Here is a 24,501-nt window from a genome sequence, read left to right on the forward strand (position 1 = left end):
CCTCGAGACAGATCGATTTACTAATTTTCATAAATACGGAAATAATTCGTCGTACTGATTTCTGGATAACCATCGCATCCCCGCCGATGACGCCTGTAAGGCGGTCGATTAGTGCCAGTATATAAGCTGCTATACATACCAACGAATCTTCACTCGAAATCGACTATATCATAGCACTGTACATTTGAGCCGTAGAGAGATGCTTGCGCCGTTGTTTTTTGCAATTGTTGCGACGATTGCGATTGGAGAAGCGGTAAGATGGAAATTCCTGAATTTAAGTTACCCGTAGACTCTATCTTTACGGCATATTGTTGGCAACTAAGCATTCCGATATAACGAGATCAGTGGTATGCAAGCAAACAATTAGAAATCTTTTTTTATAATTATTTTGTTTCGGCATGTCAAGGGCTGCCGTATTTTTGCTAGAACTCCGTATCCACAAGAGCTAAGTTTCAAATCCAGTTGGATTTGCTCAAGTATAATATACGCTAGGGATGGTGTGAACCTCTGAATGGTTCAGGTTCGTGTGAACACGAACCTTTTTGAAAGGTTCCGTGTGAAGATTTCGGTGGGCACCGCGAATTAGTCACCGTAAATACTATTTTATTCATAATCCAAATTTTTCGACGGAAATAACTCCGCTCCCATTGGTTGGAATTGAACCAAATTTGATCAGCATCGTTTTTATAGACAACCCAACAATTTCATGGGGTGAACAGAAATTTTTTAAAATTTTCGGTATATATGTTATATAATAAATAGAAACTTTCTTCTCCTGTAGCAATGCGGTTACTGGTCGGAATTGAACCAAATTTGGTGTGTATAGGTTTAAATTAGGTAACCTAACAATTTTATCAAGTAGCCAGTACGATTTGAGAAAAAAGTCATTTTTGAAGACCCCTTATGAGTATATTAGCCAATAGCGATTCACAGGTAGCAAACCTTTTTCTGTATGGATAAAGTCGGATATAATAAAAATTGCTGCTTCGCAGCTTGCGAATACCATAAATTAAGGAAAATAAATGGATTCGTGACTTCATCATTCAGTCACGGAATAGGAACTAGAACTCGGACCAATTCCCCACATTCGTAATATTGGCGCGGTGATTATCGTTGTGGCATTCCAATATATCATTTAGTGGTCATTTAACGGTCGTTACTAGTTTCCTAAATGGAATGTGGTTTATAATTCAACAAGCGAGATACAGTCTTTGCCGAAAGACTATTTCTGACTGGAAAATGGATCCGAAACTCAGAAAATCTTGCGAATACATGCTATGTATTGTTTCATATGGTAATATTTTTCAGAACTCCAGTGGGTTACCGATATGCGGCCTGTGAGTATAAGCATGCGAATATATTTATGTGTCACGCGTGTAAAATACGTACATATAATCGTGGTATCGTTGCAGGGTTCACGCACGATCTCGTTATATTATTATATCAATCCTCCGAAATCTTCTATAATAAAAACAATATCAATAACAAAATTTCACCCACACGTTATTATGAGAATTTTATGCATTGACTGCATTATGCAGTAGTTTTGTCATACATCACATTGCAATTACAAACTTTATTTTCGCGCCAAGGCTTTTTGACATCAATCTTATTGGCGTAACCCCAAACGTACCTTCCCGATATACACCTTTCCCGGCGGCCTGTATTATCAACGTTCATCAAAATTACGATTTTTTTTATTCAAGGGTCTGTATAGGTGCTCCTGGCTGTGTCCTATAACTTTGTTTATTATCGGTGTTCAAGTTCAATATACGATAGTATTTACGTATATTGTGTTTCAGCTGTAGGGACTGTTAACATGTGTATCATTACATCTCCTCCAGGGATATGTATGAACAATGCAGTGATGCAGCGGACCGTCTCGCCTACGTCTTTCAAAATCCAGGATCGTGTCTTGCAAACGATTGCAACCACAAACCAAGCATGGGCTTCACGAGTAGCCCAGATACAGCAGCTGAGACACCATATATGCCGGCTCCAACACCTGACAAGAGAATTGCGTTCACATTTAAAAAATTCAAAGCTTCTGTATGCGCGTAAGTGGTGCCACGGATACTTGGATATACTTTGGGTGTTCAACCAACTATTCTTCGAATAGGTTTAAAGATCAAATGTGTGGATGCTCCGATCCAGATAACTGCAAGTGCAGCATGAAGGAAGGTCGATTCTGCAGGCAGCTATACCGTACCGAGTTCGCCTACTTCTTGGTGGTTGACGATAACCCAGCAGAGCAACCAGCGACAACCGAAGTGCCAGATAATGTCCCAGAAATGTCCACCAGTCCTCCAGTAACGCGTCATCCTTACTACTTCCCGAATCACAAGCCAAAACAGCGATACCCACCACACAACCACCAACCTTACCACAAACCTCAATATAAACCGCCACATGAAGCATATTACCAGTACCCACCCCACAACCACCACGATACCTATCCCAAATACTTCCACCCACCGAAATCAAATGGCTACCAACCCCCCAGTAACAATCACTACTATCAACCTGAAAAAACTCCTCCACCGACAGCTCCTCCAGCCGCATCTCCTCCACCACCACCCACCACCAACGACCCCACAATCTACCATTTCCAGGGATTTAACCATCCGAATGCGGGTCAAGATAATGAGGGTATGTACTCAATCCCATCCGCTGGAGAAAGGAGCTTGAATTTCCTTGGCGGGGGAGCAGGAATCCTAAGCGGCCTAGTCAGTGGGGGTGATGACGACAAAAAGGGTAGTGGTCTCCTCAAAAATTTGCTCATGTACCAGATGATGAATCAGCACCGCGGCCCCCAGAAAAATTCCCATTGGGACGGTAAGCACGTACCCAACAGTTATCAACATCACGGGAAACCCTTCCTACACGGACCTCATCAGCCTCAAGGATTGCCCTTCTTACATGGATTGCCGCAACAAGCTCCAGAGAATCCGAATTCACCCGAGGTTGGACAACATTTCGATCCCAAAGTGTTCATGTACATGCTTGCCAAGAATGGTGGGGGCGACAACAAACTGCTCATGAAGCTACTTCCGTTTGTTGGACCAAACAACAAATCCAAATACAGGTTGAAATTGCAACCACTGTACGTTAAGGTGAGTAGTCTAAAAAGTTTCAGTCGTCCTTGTTGTTGATTCGATATCCATGGTGTTTTGGACTGCTATGGTCATTTTACACCATACCATTATATTATCTCTTATCCTGATTTCGGATATGCCGACTTGTATCACGATCGACCAATTTTCGGTCTAGGGCTAGGCGTTTAGTTACGCACCGCTTGCTCGGATCAGCCGTCCTTACTATTATGTAAGTCCACTTCGATTTCAATTCGCCACAGTTGGAAATGGGGAATACGAATCACTGAATCGAAATGCATTCGAATCACTTCTGATATCGCATTTCTCGAATCGATCATTTCGGCACGAATCAGCTCCTTCGAAAATCGAATCAGATAAATTGGAGGCAATCGATGGTTACTTCGGTAATCTACTGAGTACTCGGAAAAAGCAGAAGTACTTCCTTACTGATCACATCGGAACTTGATCAACGGTTAAAGGCTAGGTTACTCGTTACTGACCACTTATTCACCTACTTATTACAGGTACCGAACGGATGTTCATGCCAAGACAGAAAGGAGCCGTCGGAATTGGAGAAATTGATGAAATTCTTCTTAATGTTTATGGGACGGTCCGCATAATGGACAAAACAATATTCGCCTTTCTGATTTAAGTTTAATGCCTCGCTTGTAGTGCGTAACGCGTGCTGACGATCGCGAGTTTCTATTCGTAATAAACGAACATGATATCTTCCAGCGAACATGAGATCGCTGTGTCAAAAACGAGTTGTCCGATTTTGTATCTCTGGACTGTCGTTGCCGGTCTGGGCAAAGTGTAACAAACTCTGAATCTAGATTTGGTAATATATAGCTGTATAGCTATCTAGATATCTAACGTTCTTATAGTGCAGAATTCGGATATATATTTGGAGAGTGCTTGGAGATGCCAACCGTGGCTTTTTTTAATTTCGAGCATTTATTTTGTAATTAAAGCAACCTCCGGCTGTTGGTGGCGCGCTCTTCGCCTGTCCCTATCTTCATTTGTCTGCCACCGGGAACACACCCCAATTTGGAGGTTACTATATACTCACGAAACTATCTAAGCCTAAGGGCTTTCTTCAAATGATCGCAAGGTGTGATATACAATGCTGTCTCATTGCAATGCAGATTATCAGGACTTTCTGCAATATGTCCGCAGCCGAGAGCAGTTTGTCGGTAGAACTCACATTGCTATTGGTTTGATTTGCATGAATCGTCGGACGACGCTAGTTCGTAGCCTACAAGCACACTATACAACACATCGTAAAATGAAGCGAACGAGACAGCCTCCAAGCGATCGTATCAGGGCTGTGTACAACTATAAATATATCCCGACAACGTACTGTGAATCCATCTACTACACTACTCCCAGTGGCGTAGGAGCATGTGCTACCGCCCCTGGCTTTCGTTGAAAATGCTGCCCTTAGTAGACCGCAGCTAATTTTGAAATGGTACATGTTCCAGCAATATTTTCGGCACTTCTTCGATGGCAGTCAGAGATCGAAAAGTGTTCACCATAATCACCAATGAATGTTTTCCATGAACACGAATAAAAATTTATAAACGTCAAAATACATTGTTTTTGCGTTTGGAGAGGGTTATGGTAAAAGTTGGGTTTTGGGTATCCCAAGATTAGGGTTGTAGTATTAGGGTGGGGAAGGAGATATCAGGGTGGCGGGAGGGGGGTATTAGGGTTGTGAGAGGGGGAAATTAGGGTTAGGTAAGGGGGGATATTAGGGTTGGGGGAGGTGAATATTAGGGTTATGGTTAGGGGGATATTCGGTTACGTAGGGGGGGATATTAGGGTTGGGGGAGAGGAATATTAGGGTTAGGGGGATATTAGGGTTGGGGGAGGGGAATATTAGGGTTGGGGTTAGGGGGATATTAGGGTTATGTAAGGGGGGATATTAGGGTTGGGGTTAGGGGGATATTAGGGTTGCGGGAAGGAGGATATTAGGGTAGGGGGTTTAGGTTAAAATTTGGGGTTAGATTATTCCTAACCGGGGTTTAACCCACCTCCAATCTCCCTTTCCCCAACCCTAATATCCCCTCTCCCACAGCCCTAACATACCCCTTTCTCCAACCCTAATCTTGAGATGCCCTACCCCAACTTTGACCCTAACCCACCTCCAATCCTAATATCCTGCTAACTCCCTAATACCCGCCTCTCCCAACCCTAATCTTGGTATACCTTAACCCCAACTTTGACCCTACCCACCACAAATCCCACTTTCCCCCAACCCTAATATCCCGCTTCCCTAACATCCCCCAACCGTAATCTTGGGATACCTAACCCCAACTTTGACCCTAACCCGCTTCCAATCTCCCTTTCCCCCACCCTAAATCCGTCCCTCCAAAGGCACAAAAAAAACAAATTTATTTTGACGTTTATAAATTTTTATTCGTGTTCATGCAAAACATTCATTGGTGATCATGGTGAACACTTTTCGATCTCTGACTGCCATCGAAGAAGCGCCATATTTTCAATATAAATAATTACAAATAATATGCCGCGTCTCAGAAGTTCTATATTGGGAGAAGCCTCACTGTATTAGCGTTTATACCAAAATAAAGACAAAAATTGGAGAAAAAATGTATTAGGGAGTTAAATGATCAATAACCGCCTCAAAATTGAATTTTTCGAGCTTTCGCCGAAGCAAAATCAGCGATAATATCTTCAAAATCAAGTTTTTGAACGTACACACACACTCATTAGAAAAAAAGACTGTGTATTTCAACCCGTGTACCACTCCTGATGGAGGGGTGTGAATATAAACCCATGGCACGCGAAACAATAACGGTTATATTATTATAGTAGCCTATAACCTATACTCAGGGTTGCCATACCGTCCTTATTTCTAAGATTTGTCCTTATTTTGAAGGGCCACGTCTTAGAAAACTCATCTGTCTTTATTTCTAAGAAATGTCCTTATTTTCGACTTGCGTCCTTATTTTGTCTTATTTTCAACCGCTACAGAACTTCAATCGTTTTCCTCTGGTATCTGTGTTGCATAATATTATAAAATTATGCTTTTTCACCGAGATTTATGACATCATAAATGAAAGGAACTCTCGTGACGTACACACCACAAGATTTGATTTCCAAGTGGTGACATAGCTAGGGCAGTCAGTGATAGTATCGCGGTTCTGTCTGTACCAAGCTACCGCAGCGGACGTCAATTTAGCAGTAAACAGCAGTACCAGGTTTTTGCTGTTTGGTCTACAGCAGAATAAGCTCAAGCTGTCGGGAAGGCAGCATTTATTGTGTGGTGAAAAAAGGCGCAGTGCAGTCGACACATTGGTTAAAAAGTAGTAACGCTATAAATAATTGATAAATTTTTCTAAATTTTATTTCACTTGCGCATATAGTTTTTGCTACAAATAAGGCTAAATCTGATTAGTATAAATGAACAGGCGTAAAAACGTTTCTCGTGACGATTATGAGAGAGAATCTAAAGGTTTCTAACGAAACTTGAAGGGCGAGTGTTTCGCACATAGCAATATCTGCAATTGTGACATTAACCTGGAGGCCATAGGAAAGACTGCTATTTCAACTCACATTGATACCCTGAAACACAAGAAGTGTGTCATGATGATTAATTTGAGCCAGTCGATGAATAATTTTTCCACAAGTCGATCAGCACCAACGACCACAGACTACAAGGCAGCTGCTGCTGAGAGTACCTCACGTACCTTGCCATTCCATACTGTCGAACACCAGCAATCATTCATCACCATCGATTGCACATCGCAATTGTTCAAAGCAATATTCCCCGATGCCAACATTGCAAATAAGTTTTCTTCGGCCAGGACCAAGACTGCAAGCATTGTTACTGGAGTTTTTGCTCCATACGCTCAAAAATGATTTTGTCTAAACTTAGTGCACGGCCTTTTTCCATCTTGGTTGACGCCTCTAACGAGGTGAAGAAATTTGGTTTATCACCCTAGGGGGGAGGGGGCAAGACCAACGGTGTTTTTTTTTTGCGGGGGGGGGGGGCTGACGAAGTGCTGTTTCGGCCCTGAATAAAGGTAAACCTAGACCTGAGCTGTCGTGAGATCCATGAAGCACTTTCTAATAAAAAGGAGTTGCTGGAGCGGGTTATTTCTGGTGAAAAGTATGGAAAGTGATATGCCACGGCTCGTATTGATACGAAGTATGTATAAAAACGCTTTTTCATGATAATCTAATTTTTCGACTGTCCTTATTTTTGGGTCCATGTCGATGGCAACCCTGCCTATACTCCTCTCACACATAGCTCGGAATTGACAAACCAATGATAAGATAAAGTTTGAGACACAAGCATAAATATGGTGTCGAATCAATAGGGATGGTGTGAACTTATGAAAGGTTCAGGTTCGTGTGAACGCGCACCTTTTATAAAGGTTCTGTGTGAACGCGAAAGTGAACCTTGTGACGTCACGTGACGTCATACTGCTAATTCCAACCCTACATTTCAGTGAAGTGATAGCGTATATTAATGTAAATGATACCTAGCGACGACTCGGGCAAGTAATGCCACTATGCTGTAGTACAAATTGGCGTTTTAAACGTCGCCAAATGTATTAACTGTGGCAATCAAATGATATATAATCCCATAAAATCAACATCCTCCATCGCTTTGCCGATACAATTTCGACAAGGGCTTGCCAGGGAATATAAGCTTACGCGGTAACGGTGTAAGCCAGACTGGACAATGTATTCGGCGTCTGAGTATTGTGACGTAGATATTGAGCAGAGTGTAGAACGGCGGGTTTCTATACTTGCTGCCGATATTGCCCCATTAACAAGCTATACAGCAGTAGCCAACTCCCCAATCGCACGGATTTTGTTTTTATGATACAATAAACATATGAAGTCAACATTGACCCCGTACACCTACAAGATTTCTTACATCAAACAACGATATCAATTCCAATGATTGATTGAAAAAGCATCATTCGCTGACTACATGTAGTGTCAGTGATGCTGCGTCATTGCGGGTCAAACTCACAGCAGAGAGTCACTAAATATTCACAAACGGAAAGCTGGATATTTCGAGCAAACTTTTGTAACAGAGCAGCAGCAGCAGAGCTGTCATCGCAATGTACAGAGTGACCCGCGGTTGAAATGCAATAAATTTATAATGAAGTGAAAATTGTAATATATGAAAAAGGTTCACAGTGCAGAACCTTCCAAGGTTCGTTTGTGAACGTGAACCTCTAAATATCCGAGGCTCACACACAGAACGCGAACGTGAACCTCGCGTTCACACCATCCCTAAAGTATAGGTGTGATTTAGTCCGATTCCAGTATGGATGGTATAAAATTAGCTCGGGATTAGCCACCTCTCAGTGCTGTGTGCACTGTGCACTGTGCAGCCTAATTTTGCGGCCCCCTGGCGCAGAGCCGGGACCGCCAAGTCGAAATACAAGCAATTTCTACTAAATGAATACTAGTCCGTCCTCAAGATTACCGGACGACGACCTGACCTATCGATTTCGCCTTCCTTGACATGCCACCCCATTTTTGTCGCTTGCTTTTCTATACTATCTTTTACTTTTCATTTAGTGTGCGATGTGTATGCCTCCACTTTATATCGCCTAGGCCAGGGGTTCTCAAAGGGTGGGCCACAAGAGCATTTGAGGTGGGCCACAGAGCTATTTGGAAAATTTTAGAAATAATGTATAAGTTTAGTAACATTTGTTGTGTTAATCGCTAAAAAATAAATTAATATTAGTTGATTATACGTAGGCTACATAAAGCTTTTCATCGGACTCTGATCAGACGTAGTGGTACGTATGGAGTCAGCATTGCAAGTCGAAAATGGGAGGCAGAAACGGCAGCTTTTCCCACTAGCTATGACTACCGATGGCAAGCAGCAACTAAAATAATTTCGCGTATATAATACCTGGAAGGTTATGCTGAAGTAATCAAGTATTCCGGCAGGGTCATAATGTCGTATGCCGTTGAAAGGGGTGTGCAATAAACTCGGAATGAAGTGAAATTGAGATTTGTACTTCGGCAGGTCGTATTATTGTTAATTGAAAATTGCCATAATTGCAAATTATTAGCAACTTCTGATTGAGGTATACTGCACTACCGCAACGAATAGTAATGGATTGAGGATTCAGCGGAGCGCATTAATATTTGGAGTCTGTTTAAAATGTCATGCCTGGAAATCAATGTACATAATGTAAGAGTCACATGAATTGATAGTATCACTGGATTGAATATTCCGCCATCGCAACCTCAGTTGGTTCAGTAGGCCTATACGTGACATACAATGTAGGCTACATTGTGCAGCATGCATAATAAGAAAACCTTTCTCCACTCCTCTGTAGTAGGCTACCCCATTCACCAATGAATTGTTTGAAGCTGGCCCAGAATGATTATACTATTCCCCTCAATGGTGGAACTAAAATCCCAATCACACAGTGTTATGCGGGAATTCGATCATTGTGTTTCGCGAAGCGAATGAAGCAGCGGACGATCATAAAATACTCAGAAGTTTTAGCATATGATCTACCAGAGCCGTAACTGCCGCACCCGAACCCCCAATTATGGGAGCTAGAAGGGGCCCAAGATTATTTCGTTGGTCGTTTGTTGGAAGATATGCATTCGACTTGAAAATTTTCGTCGCGCCCGGCGCGACTTCGTGCCCCAAGATGTTTATATTTCAATTTCACCACAAAATTAGGACAAAAATGCACATATTTTAGAGAAATGGGCATATCGGCGCCGTCGATTACCACACATTGAACAAGATTATGACTTTAAGATTAGAGGTGGGACACAGCAAATTTTCAAACCGGAAAATGGGCCATGGCCGAGAAAGGGCTGAGAACCCCTGGCCCAGGCCAAGGTGGGTATCTGATTCCAAAGACATATCGGCGTTTCGAGATGCGTTTCGACACCTTCCTATCTTTTCATTGTTTGGCAATTTTTGTCGTGGATTGAACTGATAAAAATTGTTAATGAATCGAACCAAACTGAAGTGGTTGCTGCGCCACTGACGACATCGACAGAGATTAGCACAATCCCTGCTAAGTGTCTCACATCACGCGTGAGATCGAGGGATGTATCCAGTATAAAACAGCTAGTGTGATAATAGTGAGGCTTTCAAAATAGCCCAAGCTGACCCTAATCTATTCGTAACGCAAGACAGTCCTAAAACAAACTAACCATACCCATAAGCCTAACCCTAACACAATGTAACTTGAGCCCTGACCCAAACCAAATGTAACCCTAACATCTACATCTACACAAGCTATGCTCATGCTCACCCTAACTTGCGATTTTGAATAACTCGTTGTATTGGACGCTTCGTCATTACCACACTCGCCATTTTGAATGACTCATTAATACGATACTCTCTGTTTTGACACTGGCGATTTTGTCTGTGAATCCAAGACTGGTGTATTTTCAATCTTCATTCTTCAATACATAAGTATATCGGCTGTTGAAGTCGATTTTAGATGTGACTTAGTGATACATCATAATTTGTGTGAATTACGCCTGGAGGAATACCTCGAACTATACCAAGCTTTTATCGAAGCGGCATGATCTTGTAGGCAGATCTCTTTGAAATCATTCATCATATATTTATACTATACAGCTTAACGTACATTTCTCTTTCAGAGAACAAATAAAGAATATTCAGCCCAGACACCTGTCAGTTATATTCGTGGAATTTTGAGATCATAAACAGGAACAAGGAAGCGATTAGCAGAACATGACATTATTCAGTGGAGCTACAGATAAGCATGACACAATGACAAGGTCAGATGAGATACGGCGTCACTTAGTCTTACTGCATGCGAATTTCATGTGGATAGCGTAGCTCCGGATTTCCTTGGTATGTTATTTGTCGCTTTCACACGCAAAATCTTTTTGGCAGGATTGAGTAGGTTACAATGAAAATATGTGCTCAGGGATAACGCTGTAAGATGATGTGGGCACTGAGCGAGCATTCAGCAGTAAACATCGGCAGTCTCGCAATTAAATCTTACGTGATAAATCTCAGCAGGCCGTTGTGAATGGTTTGGTGAATATCATAACATAAATAAATGCTGCACATGTAACTCGTTACTTATATAATGACAAAACTACTGTCGATAGGGTTAGGATTTTCAAGTGCTTATCCTTATCGTCTAACTTGGAAAAAACGTGATTGACCAGGATCGGTTTGCTGACATTTCTGAATAACGCTGACTAGAAGTATTCCCCCAACCTTCGCTGAATCACAGACGTGTAATGCGAAGCTCTAGTTGTGTTTGCGTTCTATCTAGCCAATATATAGGCTGTGTCAGTCCATGAGCGCTGAAGGTGCGTCTAAATATCCGTCAGAATCAGACAACGAATACTTCAGGTTTAATGGTACGCCCATTTCACGAGTGATCGAAGTTGTAAACAGGCGTTGTATAAGTAGGCTACTCGAACTCGTATCGTACCATAAAATTATTCTTGATTATTGATGGCAATGCCGTATCAGTTCACAATAATGTTGTACCGGATCATAATTAATAGTAGTTTGAGTTCATACGTCAATGTGCTTATTTAGCTTAGCACAAAGACTTTTTCGCCAGACGTTACAACTATAAACTAAACATTCAACAGCACACGTGCAACAACTGTTTGATTTTGGCTAATCCTATGATCGCGACTAATATATAGACTACCATTGTAAGCAGGTGAGACGAATCAGGGTCAGTCAATACAGTACAAGAGGGCCGGTTTGCATTGGGATATTACAGGAAATGGGTTTTGATCAATGTAACTAGGTCCAAATGAATTTGGCGTTCTAGTTGGTGATCATTGCTCTTATTCGCTTGTTTGCTCTGCTGTCCATCATCAGACACGATCTCAGGTGAACGACCACGCACAACGCCTGGCGCCTGAGGTCATCAACATTTACTGCGATGATGTACTTTGAGATTAATAACATCACGGGGGTCTGTTGTCAACAACTTTCATGGAAGTAACTACATCCATTCGGAATAAATATAAGATCACGCTGCAGCTGCGCGTATATCAGTGTATTATTTGGTCATGACCGTTTGAGCTGGCTGTACAGTGTACACTGTACGTGTACACTGTACGTGTACACTGTACAGTGTCCAGCATCAACTGACAGTGTCCAAGTGTGTAAACTACCGCAGTCATCTGGAACTGTGCTAATATTGTTGTTGCACAATGCACAGCTTTGTATTGCACGGCAGCGAGCCGCTATTGCAGGTTTACTAGAATATTATTCAATATCACGATACTAACAAGCTAATGAAAACAATTTAAAGAAACATTGCGGATTGGAGCTATTCATACAACGATACATAGGACTATTGTTCAATGTTCACGTATTAGCGTGATTTCATGTTATGCTCGTTCCCTAATCGCAGTCATTATGGCAGTGATTTTAACCGTTTCTGTTCTACGGGGGCTAGTGGTAATCAACCGCCATGGAATCAGTCTTACCACTAACTTAAGATTACTGGCAAATGCAATTTAAAATATATGCGGGCGTCACTTTGAACCATCCAGGAAGGGTTCTCTATCATATGCGTTGACTCTGATATAATCATGCTACACTGCCGCTGTATGCATGAGAAGTCAGTATTCAAAATAAAATCTGTCATATCTCTTCCGGAACTCAATCAAAACAATCAATGCACTATTTCGGTATATAGGAGACAGACAATCAATCATTGCGACGAGGCAACAGACGAATTCCACACGTATGCTGTCAAACCGAATCTAATGCATCTGCGACTCACGCGAGCGATCCACGTTACGCGATGTAGATATATTGTTGTGATTATTTGATCTTGAGCGGGAGTTTATTACCGGGTAGAGTTTCTACTTAGGAGGTTAAATTTGTAAGTAATGTGCAGTTATATATACTGGTAGCACGCATGGGGAGATCATTCGGATCACATTCCCCGTCTGGTGTAAACGGACTAATGCAGTTGAAATGCCATGATTGCTAAAACAACAACAACAGACCACACGTTAGTACTGGGTATAGTTTACACACTAATCGCGAAAATATGATGTAGCGATGATATGTCGATGCGTTATGCAAAGCTTTGCTAATCGTGATTTGGCTGGAGGGCGTTAGACCTATGATCCCCTGTTTCGCTGGAATAATTCGGACTCGGTGTCATTTAATGCCGCAATAAGCAGTTCATGCTGTGCCGTATTCCGTTGCCTGGTTCGGATATAATTGCATTTCAGACATTTTGATATAAATAGCAGCGCGAGTGGATGTGATTCGGAATGATTTCAATAGAATCCAGTGTGTGCCCGGCAGCATGACTGCGGTTGTTTTACCACCAGATCAAGTGTACGTCACAGCATTGTTCACTTGTTCAGCTCTTTGAGACTTGGTACGTTTTATGTATTGTCATGGCTGCTCTCAAGATACCGAGTTCCGATTGACTACATGAGCAGTGCTTTCATTGGTAGTATCGCAGTAAAATAGCTCTCAGAGTCTCAGTATATTTGCGCCTTACCGTAATCATGTTACAGGCGTAATCCCCTTTGATTAAACTTTATACGAATTAAGCAGTCTAGAATAGCACCGAACTCGGTAGAAGTCAGCTTTATAAGGATTAGCTGGTATCAAATATACATCACCGCTATGGGTTTGGATATGATTGTGGATGCTGTGACACTGCTATTCTGTATACTTTACTATCAATTGGAAGCGATTGTGAAATTCTTCATCAAGCCATCGCGCAAAGACGTGAGAGGCGAAATAGTGCTTGTCACGGGAGCAGGAAGTGGTATAGGTATGTTTACATTGTTTAGTAATGCCCCTTTATTTTCAAGGTCGTCTCATGCTTACATTGCCACTAAATGGCGATACACTAACCTTTGTGTCTGCTTCATTATGATACCGTCACTGCAAACACAAACATCGATATCGAATCGAAGTCAATCCCAATCGTTCTAATATACTTGAATGGCATTTCGAAAGCAGGTTTTATTGGCAGGTGTTACTGAGCATTGGATTTGTTTATTACAGGTCAACGGCTGGCGGTCGAGTTCGCAAAACTCGGTTCGGTGGTTGTCGGGTGTGACATTTCGATGGCGGGTTTACAGAAGACCAAAGAGGTCGTGGACAGAGAATCTGGAGCGGAATTCCATCCCTACGCTTGTGACCTCAGCAAAAGGGAGGCCATCTACGAGATGGCCGGAAAGGCACGTATAGTATACTCAAGCAGACTTAGCAACACGCACACCTCGATTGATCCATATTTACACCCGTATTTACAGTGTGTGATTCAATATAAATGGTAAACATCATGTCAAACATTGCATTTATAATATAAACGAATATGCGTCATAGTGAAATTCGAAAGGGATATATGTGTGGTTTCCTAGATCAATCTGAACTTTGATAAGCATGTATTTTGTTGTATAGTATATATTTAACAGTAGTGGTAAACAGAAGCCTACGCGAAGAAAATATTTGGGTTTTACTCCCTCCAACTCATGATGATAAGAGCCTGGAGTGGATACCTACCGTGATGAATGATATGATAACGATATATCAGCACCGAATCACCCATATAATACAGGGAGATCTATATTTTCCGGTGCAATTCATTTATTTAGCTATGCAATACCATAATTTCGACTTTATCGTATCTTCATTTCGTAATAGGCAATGGACGATGTACTGTACAGTTGTACATTTGTACAATGTACATATATTTCTAGTAACTATTTACTACGTTACTGCGTCTTAAGAAATTCGTCTGTTCATTCAGTATTATATGGCTCTATGCGTAGTGGCTTATTTATGCATAGTATGGTATACTCTCGTCAGGCGTTGTTTTGGTTGAAGACAAACAGGAAGTGACTATGTCATTATTTTGTCACAGATCAAGAAGGAAGTGGGCAAAGTAGACATTTTGATCAACAACGCGGGAATAGTGTCCGGCAAAAAGTTACTGAACTGTCCCGATGGCTTGATGCAAAAGACGGTGGAAGTCAACACGATGGCTCATTTCTGGGTAAGGACGCGCCATTTCTCGTTACGATGCTGTCTCATTGTAAAGCACGCGAACCCTTTTCGTTTAACCAGACCCTAAAAGCTTTCCTGCCTGAAATGCTCGAATCAAACCACGGTCACGTGGTTACAATCGCAAGCGCTGCAGGTTTCTTCGGCGTGCCGGGACAGGTCGACTATGCAGCAAGGTATAAATTGTGTTGCCCAGTGATTAGTTGAATGTTTCCGTAACATGATATTGTCGAGTTTCCATGTTATGATTACCATGTGAGAGTTATAAACATAGTTGTAATACCAGTAATCGTTTGTTTCTCTAGCAAATTTGGGGCTGTTGGTTTGAGCGAGGCACTGCACACTGAATTGCAGCATTTGAATAAAACCGGAGTCAACGTAACAGTGATTTGTCCGTATTATATCAATACCGGCATGTTCGACGGAGTCAAGTCCGGGTAAGTATTTCACCACACTATGATTTCACACATAAATGAAGGCATATGCAATGCACTATGCACATCATGAAAGATCTCGTCAATATTATCGTGTTTGAGCATCCTTTAATTATACTTCGTAGACTTTCGTTAGTACCGAACCAAAACCCGATAAACTATCAGTAGGAACTAAGACTTGGAACGTGTACTGAACCTTAACATATTGTAAGTCCTACCAATTGACTTCCTGGTATATAAGTATAGGACTCACCGCAAATCATTGACCGAAGTGATATGGCACAAAAGGTCGCGACTAAAAATAACCACTTCATGGTCATGGTGGCATAAAAACCATGTTGTCGAAGTTCCTACAATGGGTGCAGCGAATAAGAACAGAGGATCATATCAATAAATCGTAAAATCAGAAAATCGGCACTTGGTGAAATTCATATTGGACAAGGGATATCAACTCAATAAATTATGTCTAGTTTCTATACGATGATACGATACGGCCAGATGGAATGTCGTAGTTGGGTAACATAGATGATATGTCGGCCGCTACTTTGCAGATGGATACCTATTCTGGACAAGGACAGTTCTGTCGACGAGATGGTCGACAGCATTTTGCGAAATAAATATCTCTTGATGATGCCCCGCTTGGTGTATATTTTAGCCGGATTGAAAAAGTAAGAAAATATTTGTACTACATACCTACAGCGACAGCGTGGTGTTCATTTTGTCGATTGCAATGTATCGCGAGAAAATTTCAGCCAACCGCGACGCTGTTCTCGTCGTAGGTTTGAATTGGTACATCGGTATGGAGGAAATTTACATGGAGCCGGGATTTTCGCAAATTTGTACAGAGAGGTCACTAATCAACGGAAATTTGTACTGATAAGCCCCAGTCTCCGATACGTTATGTGTAGAGAGAGGCCGCGGATGTGGAGAAGTTATTCGCATAGATCTGCTAATATTTGCGCAGAGATGTCACGGTCCACGTAATATATCCATACTGAAAGATCAAAACAGTTTATTTCTCAGTGTCGCACTTTCCCGTTGTACTCTTCTGCCGATATACATATACCTGCTCAGTGCTCAAGTTCGAATCCCATTATTTACTCCCAACGGCATCCCGTGGTACAACAAATCCAAAACCATCACTTTGGTATAAACAATTATAATCAAAAATAACTATCTGAGTCTCTGAGTAAATTGTACAGCTTTTTCTATACATTATAAAAATGACCTTAATTTAACAGTTAGCAGTTAACAGCAGTTTCATTCGTAGGTAATGAAACAGCGATCTCTAGAATTTCCAGGTTATTGTTAACAAAATTTACGCGCGTTTTCTTCAGTACGTGCTTAGTGAAGCGACCACCAAAATTTAAGAAGTATGCTGGGAGACTGGTGTTTTGTAATGCCAGTACACCTGCACGCTACCAATCCGAATTTATCTCGCCCACTTAGCCAGGATAGGCGAAAGGAGTATTATATTCCCATAACCCATATCTCCCACGGGATCACATTTTGTCCCGACACCGATTTGCAATATAGTGTAGTCAATTAGGGTAATCAACAGAGTACGAGACACCCTTACGCTCTTCAATGAGCGAATTTCTTTGCTTTAGTCTACTCCCGACGAAATCGCTATTGGCGGTATGCAAATACACTGGCATCAGCGCCGGAATGGACGAATTTACTGGAAGGAACAAACCGTCGTCCTGAAAGTATGTCTGGAACTGAAATTCGCCACCACTGTTATCGTTTCGAACTGCGAGGGATATGAGACCTATCGACGTCGAGACATACAACGCCCGAGGGATATTTTCTATATACAATATGCTGTTCTCTGTTCATCTTGTCGTTTGGGTGTTTTACATTGCGAAAGTATGTAGGTGTGGATATATTTACGGTTTAAGTGTCACACTGTACGGAGAATTGCTATTTAGTTATTGTTACCTTGATATAAGTACATAATACAATACTGAATACATTCAGCCTGAAGTCGCAGTCGTACATATCCGGTGGGGCTCGCTATATATCAATTCAAACACTCGCCCGCGAAACTCATACAATGCTGTTTGAAATGACAATCCAAGTGACAGAGCGTTGATTTGGCTATCGCGAGAACAGAGAGGACAGTCGTCAGGGATATCTAGAACTAGATAAGATATCCCTGACAGTCGTTAGTTAATTCTCGACTGGCAATCCGCGAATTAGCGTTTAATGGAACCGAAAAGTATTCCTGGTACTTAATCTACAATCTGGATATTATCGTATATGCCTGTGTGCGCCACACACGGTCCGTGTTTGTGATACTCTCTTAGATCTTAGCAAACGGGGCGTCTAGTTCTAGTTCTGCTTCCAAATGATACTATTCTATTCACATGTAAGTGCAAGAACCTGCAATTCTAAACACCTTGCTCTGACTGAGCGTATCGTATTCGTATACCTGTCTGAGAGTTGTATTCAATTGCCGACCTCAGCGGGATTGGAAAATTCTACGAGGCCGAAGTTGGTATCGATCTTCGGTACTAGAAATCAGTTACAAAAAGATACCTTCAAATTTTCAATACAGTATATACAAACACGAAACAATTGCAACGGTAGTGACATTGATCCCCATGAGAGCCAGCAACGACAGCAGTCCCGTGTAGATTTAATTCCCAAGGTATTGGCTAATTAACAGTGTAACCCAATGTATTGTAATTAACAGTGATGAGCGGATTTGGAATTTCTATGTCCTAATCCAATACAAATCCGAAGCTTCAAATCCTAATCCATAACTTTTGTATATTCAAATCCGCGTCCAATCCTAATCCGATTCTAACTTGAAATTCAGAAAAATGCTAATTTATGCAAGAGAGGAATTGAAAATTTTTCTTTCACAACCAAACATTATCTTGATTTAAGATTACTTAGCATAGGGTTGCACCATGTTCATCGTCACCGAGTGTACCGTAGTGTAGTGTAGTGTACCATAAGTACATTAAAAACTGATCTGAATAAAGTTTGTCGCCATTCGCCACACGACATATCATTCTCCTAGAAAATCGGTGAATTCAATCCTAATCCGTTCAGAAAAAAATCTCTAATCCTAATCCAGTCCAAATTCGACAAAATCTTACAAATCCGGTTTTTTCAAATCCTAATCCTAATCCATGCTCATTGCTCATTGCTCATCTCTGCTAATTATCGACGCGCATCACAACATAAAGTAATCACGTGACTGCGCCTGGCAATTATTAACTCGAGGCAAGTCTAGCGCTTGAAAACATCCGTACGTTAATTGCAACGTATGTTCAGCAATCTAAATTTAAAACATGTCGACTATCAGCAGTGCTCTGTCGAACATAAGCACAGCAAGACGCAGTCCACCCTGTTTTCATACAAATCACTACGTTAGCAATGCCAGTATTGCCATGATTCGAAATGAATAGTGCATATGCATAATTATGTCGTATTGAGACACGATTACGAAATTACATAGCTGTGGATTAATAATTAATCAACACCGGTTACGCTCAGGTGCTATGTTTAGGTCGCCCGGAATGTTGCAGGAAGTTATCGTACGTTCAAATTGAGCGTCATGGGCATTGAAATTGTCTTCGAAGGACTGTGGTTGCTGCTCAAACTGATATATTACCAAATCGAGGCAATATTCAGGTTTTTCGTGCAGCCAGCAAGAAAAGATGTGAAGGGAGACATTGTACTGGTAACCGGGGCCGGAAGCGGAATCGGTAATGCGATTCTAAACAACCAGCTAGCTCTACTGCATTGCTAATTTCCCGACTACATGTGCAATGCAGGGCAAGGAATGGCACTGGAGTTCGCTAAGCTTGGTTGCGTGGTGGTCGGGTGCGATATTTCCAACCAGGGCTTGGAGGAAACAAGAGAGCTTTTGTACGAAAGGACGGGGGCGAAATTTCACGGGTACAGTTGCGATCTGAGCAACAGGGATGAAATCTACAAAATGGCAGATGAGGTTCGTGGTACAGTGCATTTGCGAAATATGTACGATCCCAGTACATCAGGGGTGGCCAACCTGCGGCCGTAGAAGGAAAATTGTGCGTCCGTGGAGACGCCCCACCCAATTAGTATGTGTTGGAGGCCGTCGACATACAAAGTGAATTTACGAATTGACTCCCGAAACTTCCGGAAATTTGAATTAATCTTGAAGTTTTCTGCGCGCGATTAAATGAGGCTTCATATTTCGATTTTAATATAGTAGTGTCCTTTGCAATCTGAGCCCCACAGTTCAGATGCAAGCCGCAGAGGAAAATGATGCGTACCGTATAGAAATACCAATTTGGAATCGTGTGTTCCTCACGAAAGAATTTTGTTTCTGGCACGTTTGGGCGATTCCAATATCTTTCCACTATGCCGACAATCCTGATGGAAGATCAAGAAATAATAGGATGCAACAAAGTGACTAGAAATATGTGAAACTACTAATATTAATGACGAAATTCATTCGTGAATCTGAAAAATTTTCGCACGACCATAACGAAACCAGGAAACTATTCATAACATAACCACTCGCGATTTCGGTCCGTATAGTAACCCGATATGAATAAATAGATTGGTTCGCAGTTCACCGGAAATGGACGTGGACAGTTTAACATGGGTGTTTGGCGTCCAGTTAGTTCATTATGACTATGCCCTGGAATGCGGCTGTAGGCTATACATGAGTAATTGAATTGCGGCCGTGAATAGCAAAAAGGTTGGCCACCCCTGCAATACACGTTGTCATGCATTTCCACATCACTTATGTGGTCATATGAGACGATAATGAGTACAACAAGCATATTGATTGACTTGAGGTCGCTAAAAACGGAGCCATCCAAGTTTACAAAATTGGCAGCCGGTAGGTACTACTTACATAACACATATACATTAGTGGATGGCCTACCGGTTTTATCGAATTTCGTGTTCGGGAAGTCAGCATAAATATTGTCATAATTGCCTTGGTCAGATGGAGAAAGGAGGCCACGCAAGCACAATGAGAGAGAGAGAGAGACAGAGAGAAATATTTATTGATTCATCCAACCGAAACGAAAATAACATTGACGCATGAAATTATAACAAGATACTTAATGGTGTAGGACAGGGTGTAATCGATATGACTCTGTGTAGGGTCAACTAGTCTGATCACACCCTGCATTAACAATTACAGATATTCTTTATAAATTTGGTTACAGTTGGTTGGGATTATCTAATTCAGCATAGCATAACATAAATAATAACAATAAAATGAAAAAATGGTTGACACAAGTGGTGTTAGTAATAGAAGATAAGGTGTCTGAATAATTCCTTTTTGAATAAGGGATAAGGAAGGTCTCTTATAGATGTAGGTATAGTGGTGTAGGTATAGTAGGTATAGCCGTGCGATTTGCGTGTTTCTTCGTCAGCGTATATAGGATGCTATGATACGACATTTCTATCGCAAACAAATACGAAATTGATGTGCATGACGTGCCGCTGGAGTTATATTCTCTGTGACATGCATGCATCATGAAGGTGCAAGTCATTCTTACCGTTATGGCGTCACAGTGGGTGGTACTCGAATGCTCGACTAGATTCTAAGCTTACCACTGGACTGGGAATCGAAGAACTATTTATTGTATATCCATTTCTCCAACTACATGCGATCCAAAATATTTCTGACGTAACACCTACAACAGGCCTATATAGCCTACTTATTCTAAACGTGTATATTTTATCATATTTTCCCATTTTACATTTACCTGCGTAATATGTTCCTGTTAGTTCGTTGTTTGTTGTATTGTACTCCATTCTATATTTTCTGCTCTTGAAAAATTTGTGACGCATGATTTAGCAAGTTTTCACGCATGATACCACCGCGAGGACTTTGTCTTGTCAGCCCACCCCGTCACTACTATTGCCAATTTTTCTTTATTCAAATTGTATTTCATATATCATTTTAGTACTGTACTAACATAACATAACATAACATAACATATCATGGTTGGGTTATATTTTTGATCTGAACAAGTCACACACAATGTACAATGCGATGTCATGAACAGATAGGAGGATGTAGAACGACACGCATCAGTAGCGATCCTTTACTCTAACATCCACCTCGGCCTAGAGTGCCCGATGTCACGGTTCTTTTTCTATGTTGATCTCTTTGAAGCCGCGACCCTTTCTACTAGTTCTTTTCCATTCATTGTGAGTGCTTTCTTTCGTCGGGTCTTATTCTGGGCTTTTTTTTGTCGCCGTAAGAACGGCAACGGCAGGGGAAGAGGACGCGGTTCGTCTGCGTGCTGGGCGCTTATCGTAACCACTGCACTATCTCCCCCGCTTACTTACTTACTTACTGACGGCTATTCGACAGTGGTGATCACGGTTCTGAGTTTGAGTAGGATTTCGACAGGAGTATATCGCCGAAATATATAGAAATATCAGGATTTTTGGAACCGGCCGGATTTTTTCGACTAGGATTTTGAAATAGCCAACCGGTTCGGGGGGATTCGGATTACGAAATTGAAAATCCGCGCAACTCTGCTATTCACAATTCAAGGCCATGCACCCACCATCCACCAATGTAGGGGTAAAACGTAATGATCCGTTATATGACGCGAGCTATCGACACTATATACCGAAATTGATAAGCACGTATATGATATTCTGAGTCCATCATTCACATATCCGTAAATGAGACACGGTTAGTTTAAGTAGAACTGCATCTAGGTGGTCGTCTTTTGACGAAATTATATTTTTCTCATGCGCGCACAGATCAAAAAGGATGTCGGAAAAGTGACAATTTTAATCAACAATGCCGGAATTGTGACCGGCAAAAAACTGTTGGATTGTCCGGATGCTCTGATGCAGAAAACGATGGAAGTAAATGTGATCGGACACTTCTGGGTGAGGATTATAATTTCTAACACCCCGTACGCAGGCCAGTCTTGAAATATACTGACGTGGGGATCTATGTCGTGGAAGGCGTTCTTGTTACGAACGTTGACATGTGGATGTCCATTTTTCAACTTACTCATCACTTAAATGTTACGAGGAGTCCTCAAATAAGTGGGGAGATGATGGCCTTAGTGAATTACCAGAGAATATTCATACTGTCGAAGGCCTGATTATGAAATCGCAGAATTGATCGCTCATGAATAATTATTAAACTGTATTACGCACGCATTGTATCATTCAGACTTTGAAAGCGTTCCTGCCTGATATGCTATCATCCAACCACGGCCATATAGTCACCATTGCAAGCGCGGCCGGGTTTTTCGGCGTCCCAGGACAGGTGGATTATGCAGCAAGGTATATACGGAGTAGGGTTGGTTTCTGTCAGACCAACACCCAAAATTGAGATCTATTTCAGCAAATTTGCGGCTGTCGGAGTCAGCGACGCGTTGTATCAAGAACTGGATCATTTGGGTAAATCCGGCGTCAAGGTAACTTGCGTGTGTCCTTATTATATCAACACCGGTATGTTTGATGGAGTCAAAATAAAAATGTAAGTATATTATGACTCGGTCAATGCCAATTTGGCTGACTTAATCAGCGTCATAGTTAGATAGGGTTGCATTTAAAATAAATGGCTGTTTAAAACACTCTGTTTAAAACATGTTATAAACAGTAAATCATGCCATAATTGTGTAAATACTTTCCAAAAAACATGTTGCCTGAGCCTACGGACAATTACCACCCGATATATATATATAGCCGACGTATACGATATGGGATGGTTGGAACCCTCCAAATAGTCGGTTCAACAGCTATAGTACGTAGATATTTCGTCAAAGGAGCTATATTTACCTTATATTTTCAATCGTCAATGTCAATCCACTATGACGTCACCATTGAATATTCGTGACGTCCAGACTTTGAAAAAAAAACAAGGGCCTTGTTCTAAACTAAAGTCTAAAAACTGTTTGCTTTAAATTGATTTTTGTTTTAAATGCAACCTTATAGTCATAGAACTTACTAACATCATCTTTGTTATAAAATACACAGATCGGGGTGTGCTTATGCTGGTACACGTTTAAATTATTAACTCTGTTTTTGAAAAACCTGGTTCTACCTAATGAGCCCGTGTAGAGGTCAGACCCAGTTCACTGACTCACCAAAATATTATACGAACACTACAAGACTATCTGCCAATGGTATAGATTGCACAATCCACAGTCCACAAATCCGATGAAATGACCATTGCAATCTGTATAAGTTAGTCGTCGTTGTTGGTTATTAAACTGTATAGGTAAGTGGTTATGTCAGCTGTTGTATCAGTCATGTCAATCGTGCCCTAACCGCTAATGAAACATTGTCCGTATAAATGCAGGTTGCCCATTCTCGACAAAGATGAAACTGTGCAAAAAATCGTGGACGCCGTGCTGCGCAACAAGTACATTTTGATGATGCCAAACGTATTTTACACCTTCGCTGCGCTCAAAAAGTATACGACCGCTTACTTTTAAAGTTGGCCTATTTCGTATTTCATCAAATCGCATTGTTACGCAGCATTGTTCCGACAAAGAGTATCTTAGCGATGAGCAAATTCACTGGAACTATCGCCACCATGGACGAATTCGTCGGGCGGAAAAAATCTTCATAACGCGAGTGGAATAGACGGACGAAAATGCTCGTCTGCATCGGACCCTAGTGCATTAATAATTTCTCATGTGATACAGCATCGGGCGCGACGACCTCGGCAAAATATGAATACGTTACTGATGACTTATTGTATTTCTATTTCAATTTGATATCTCTCACTAAGTAAATGTTGTCCAACATATATGAGATCTTCAAAGCAAACTTAGTGTTGGTATACGCAAAGTATCAGTAGACTAGTACTAGCAGGCCAGCAGACATATGTGTTAATCCATGCGGAGACTGCCGGAGAGTTCATTCCAGTGCGCACTGCGCACCATCGAGGTGCTTGGGTAATGCAGATGCGAAAGAACGCACGCAACGTCGTCAATTCAGATTA

At 41.5% G+C, this 24,501-nt stretch overlaps 3 protein-coding genes across 3 annotated transcripts in view; all 3 read left to right on the plus strand.

Moving 5' to 3' along the window:
* The window catches only part of LOC145447653 (epidermal retinol dehydrogenase 2-like), a 118,884-nt gene extending 101,354 nt beyond the window's left edge, over nucleotides 1-17,530 (plus strand). The window contains exons 2-8 of the mRNA XM_080325906.1: nucleotides 13,654-13,879; nucleotides 14,116-14,291; nucleotides 14,978-15,109; nucleotides 15,181-15,293; nucleotides 15,423-15,554; nucleotides 16,103-16,219; nucleotides 17,162-17,530. Of these exons, the coding sequence (XP_080182032.1) occupies nucleotides 13,729-13,879; nucleotides 14,116-14,291; nucleotides 14,978-15,109; nucleotides 15,181-15,293; nucleotides 15,423-15,554; nucleotides 16,103-16,219; nucleotides 17,162-17,258 (918 nt within the window). The 5' untranslated portion in view covers nucleotides 13,654-13,728 and the 3' untranslated portion in view covers nucleotides 17,259-17,530. The remainder of the gene's footprint in view (nucleotides 1-13,653; nucleotides 13,880-14,115; nucleotides 14,292-14,977; nucleotides 15,110-15,180; nucleotides 15,294-15,422; nucleotides 15,555-16,102; nucleotides 16,220-17,161) is intronic.
* On the plus strand, nucleotides 107-3,856 carry LOC145447649 (uncharacterized). The gene is made up of 5 exons (XM_080325900.1): nucleotides 107-253; nucleotides 1,309-1,337; nucleotides 1,845-2,057; nucleotides 2,120-3,113; nucleotides 3,620-3,856. Exons 1-5 carry the CDS (start codon nucleotides 200-202, stop codon nucleotides 3,713-3,715), a joined length of 1,386 nt encoding a protein of 461 aa, XP_080182026.1. The 5' UTR covers nucleotides 107-199; the 3' UTR covers nucleotides 3,716-3,856.
* Nucleotides 17,531-19,063: 1,533 nt separating the features above from the next.
* LOC145447654 (epidermal retinol dehydrogenase 2-like) lies at nucleotides 19,064-24,306 on the plus strand. The gene is made up of 7 exons (XM_080325907.1): nucleotides 19,064-19,273; nucleotides 19,343-19,518; nucleotides 22,296-22,427; nucleotides 22,720-22,832; nucleotides 22,894-23,028; nucleotides 23,854-23,967; nucleotides 24,033-24,306. The coding sequence occupies exons 1-7, from the start codon at nucleotides 19,123-19,125 to the stop codon at nucleotides 24,124-24,126; spliced, it is 915 nt and encodes a 304-aa protein (XP_080182033.1). The 5' UTR covers nucleotides 19,064-19,122; the 3' UTR covers nucleotides 24,127-24,306.
* The last annotated feature ends 195 nt before the right edge of the window (nucleotides 24,307-24,501 follow it).

The sequence above is a fragment of the Botryllus schlosseri genome, chromosome 10, assembly GCF_051294905.1.
Source record: "Botryllus schlosseri isolate E-star chromosome 10, Bs_hap1, whole genome shotgun sequence".
Classification (NCBI taxonomy): domain Eukaryota; kingdom Metazoa; phylum Chordata; class Ascidiacea; order Stolidobranchia; family Styelidae; genus Botryllus; species Botryllus schlosseri.

Coding starts and splice junctions, on each gene's coding strand:
- LOC145447649 (XM_080325900.1), top strand. CDS start 200: ATGCTTGCGCCGTTGTTTTTTGCAATTGTTGCGACGATTGCGATTGGA. Junction 254..1,308: donor CGATTGCGATTGGAGAAGCG/GTAAGATGGAAA, acceptor AATATTTTTCAG/AACTCCAGTGGGTTACCGAT. Junction 2,058..2,119: donor TTCAAAGCTTCTGTATGCGC/GTAAGTGGTGCC, acceptor TTCTTCGAATAG/GTTTAAAGATCAAATGTGTG.
- LOC145447654 (XM_080325907.1), top strand. CDS start 19,123: ATGGGCATTGAAATTGTCTTCGAAGGACTGTGGTTGCTGCTCAAACTG. Junction 23,029..23,853: donor GATGGAGTCAAAATAAAAAT/GTAAGTATATTA, acceptor GTATAAATGCAG/GTTGCCCATTCTCGACAAAG. Junction 23,968..24,032: donor ACCTTCGCTGCGCTCAAAAA/GTATACGACCGC, acceptor ATTGTTACGCAG/CATTGTTCCGACAAAGAGTA.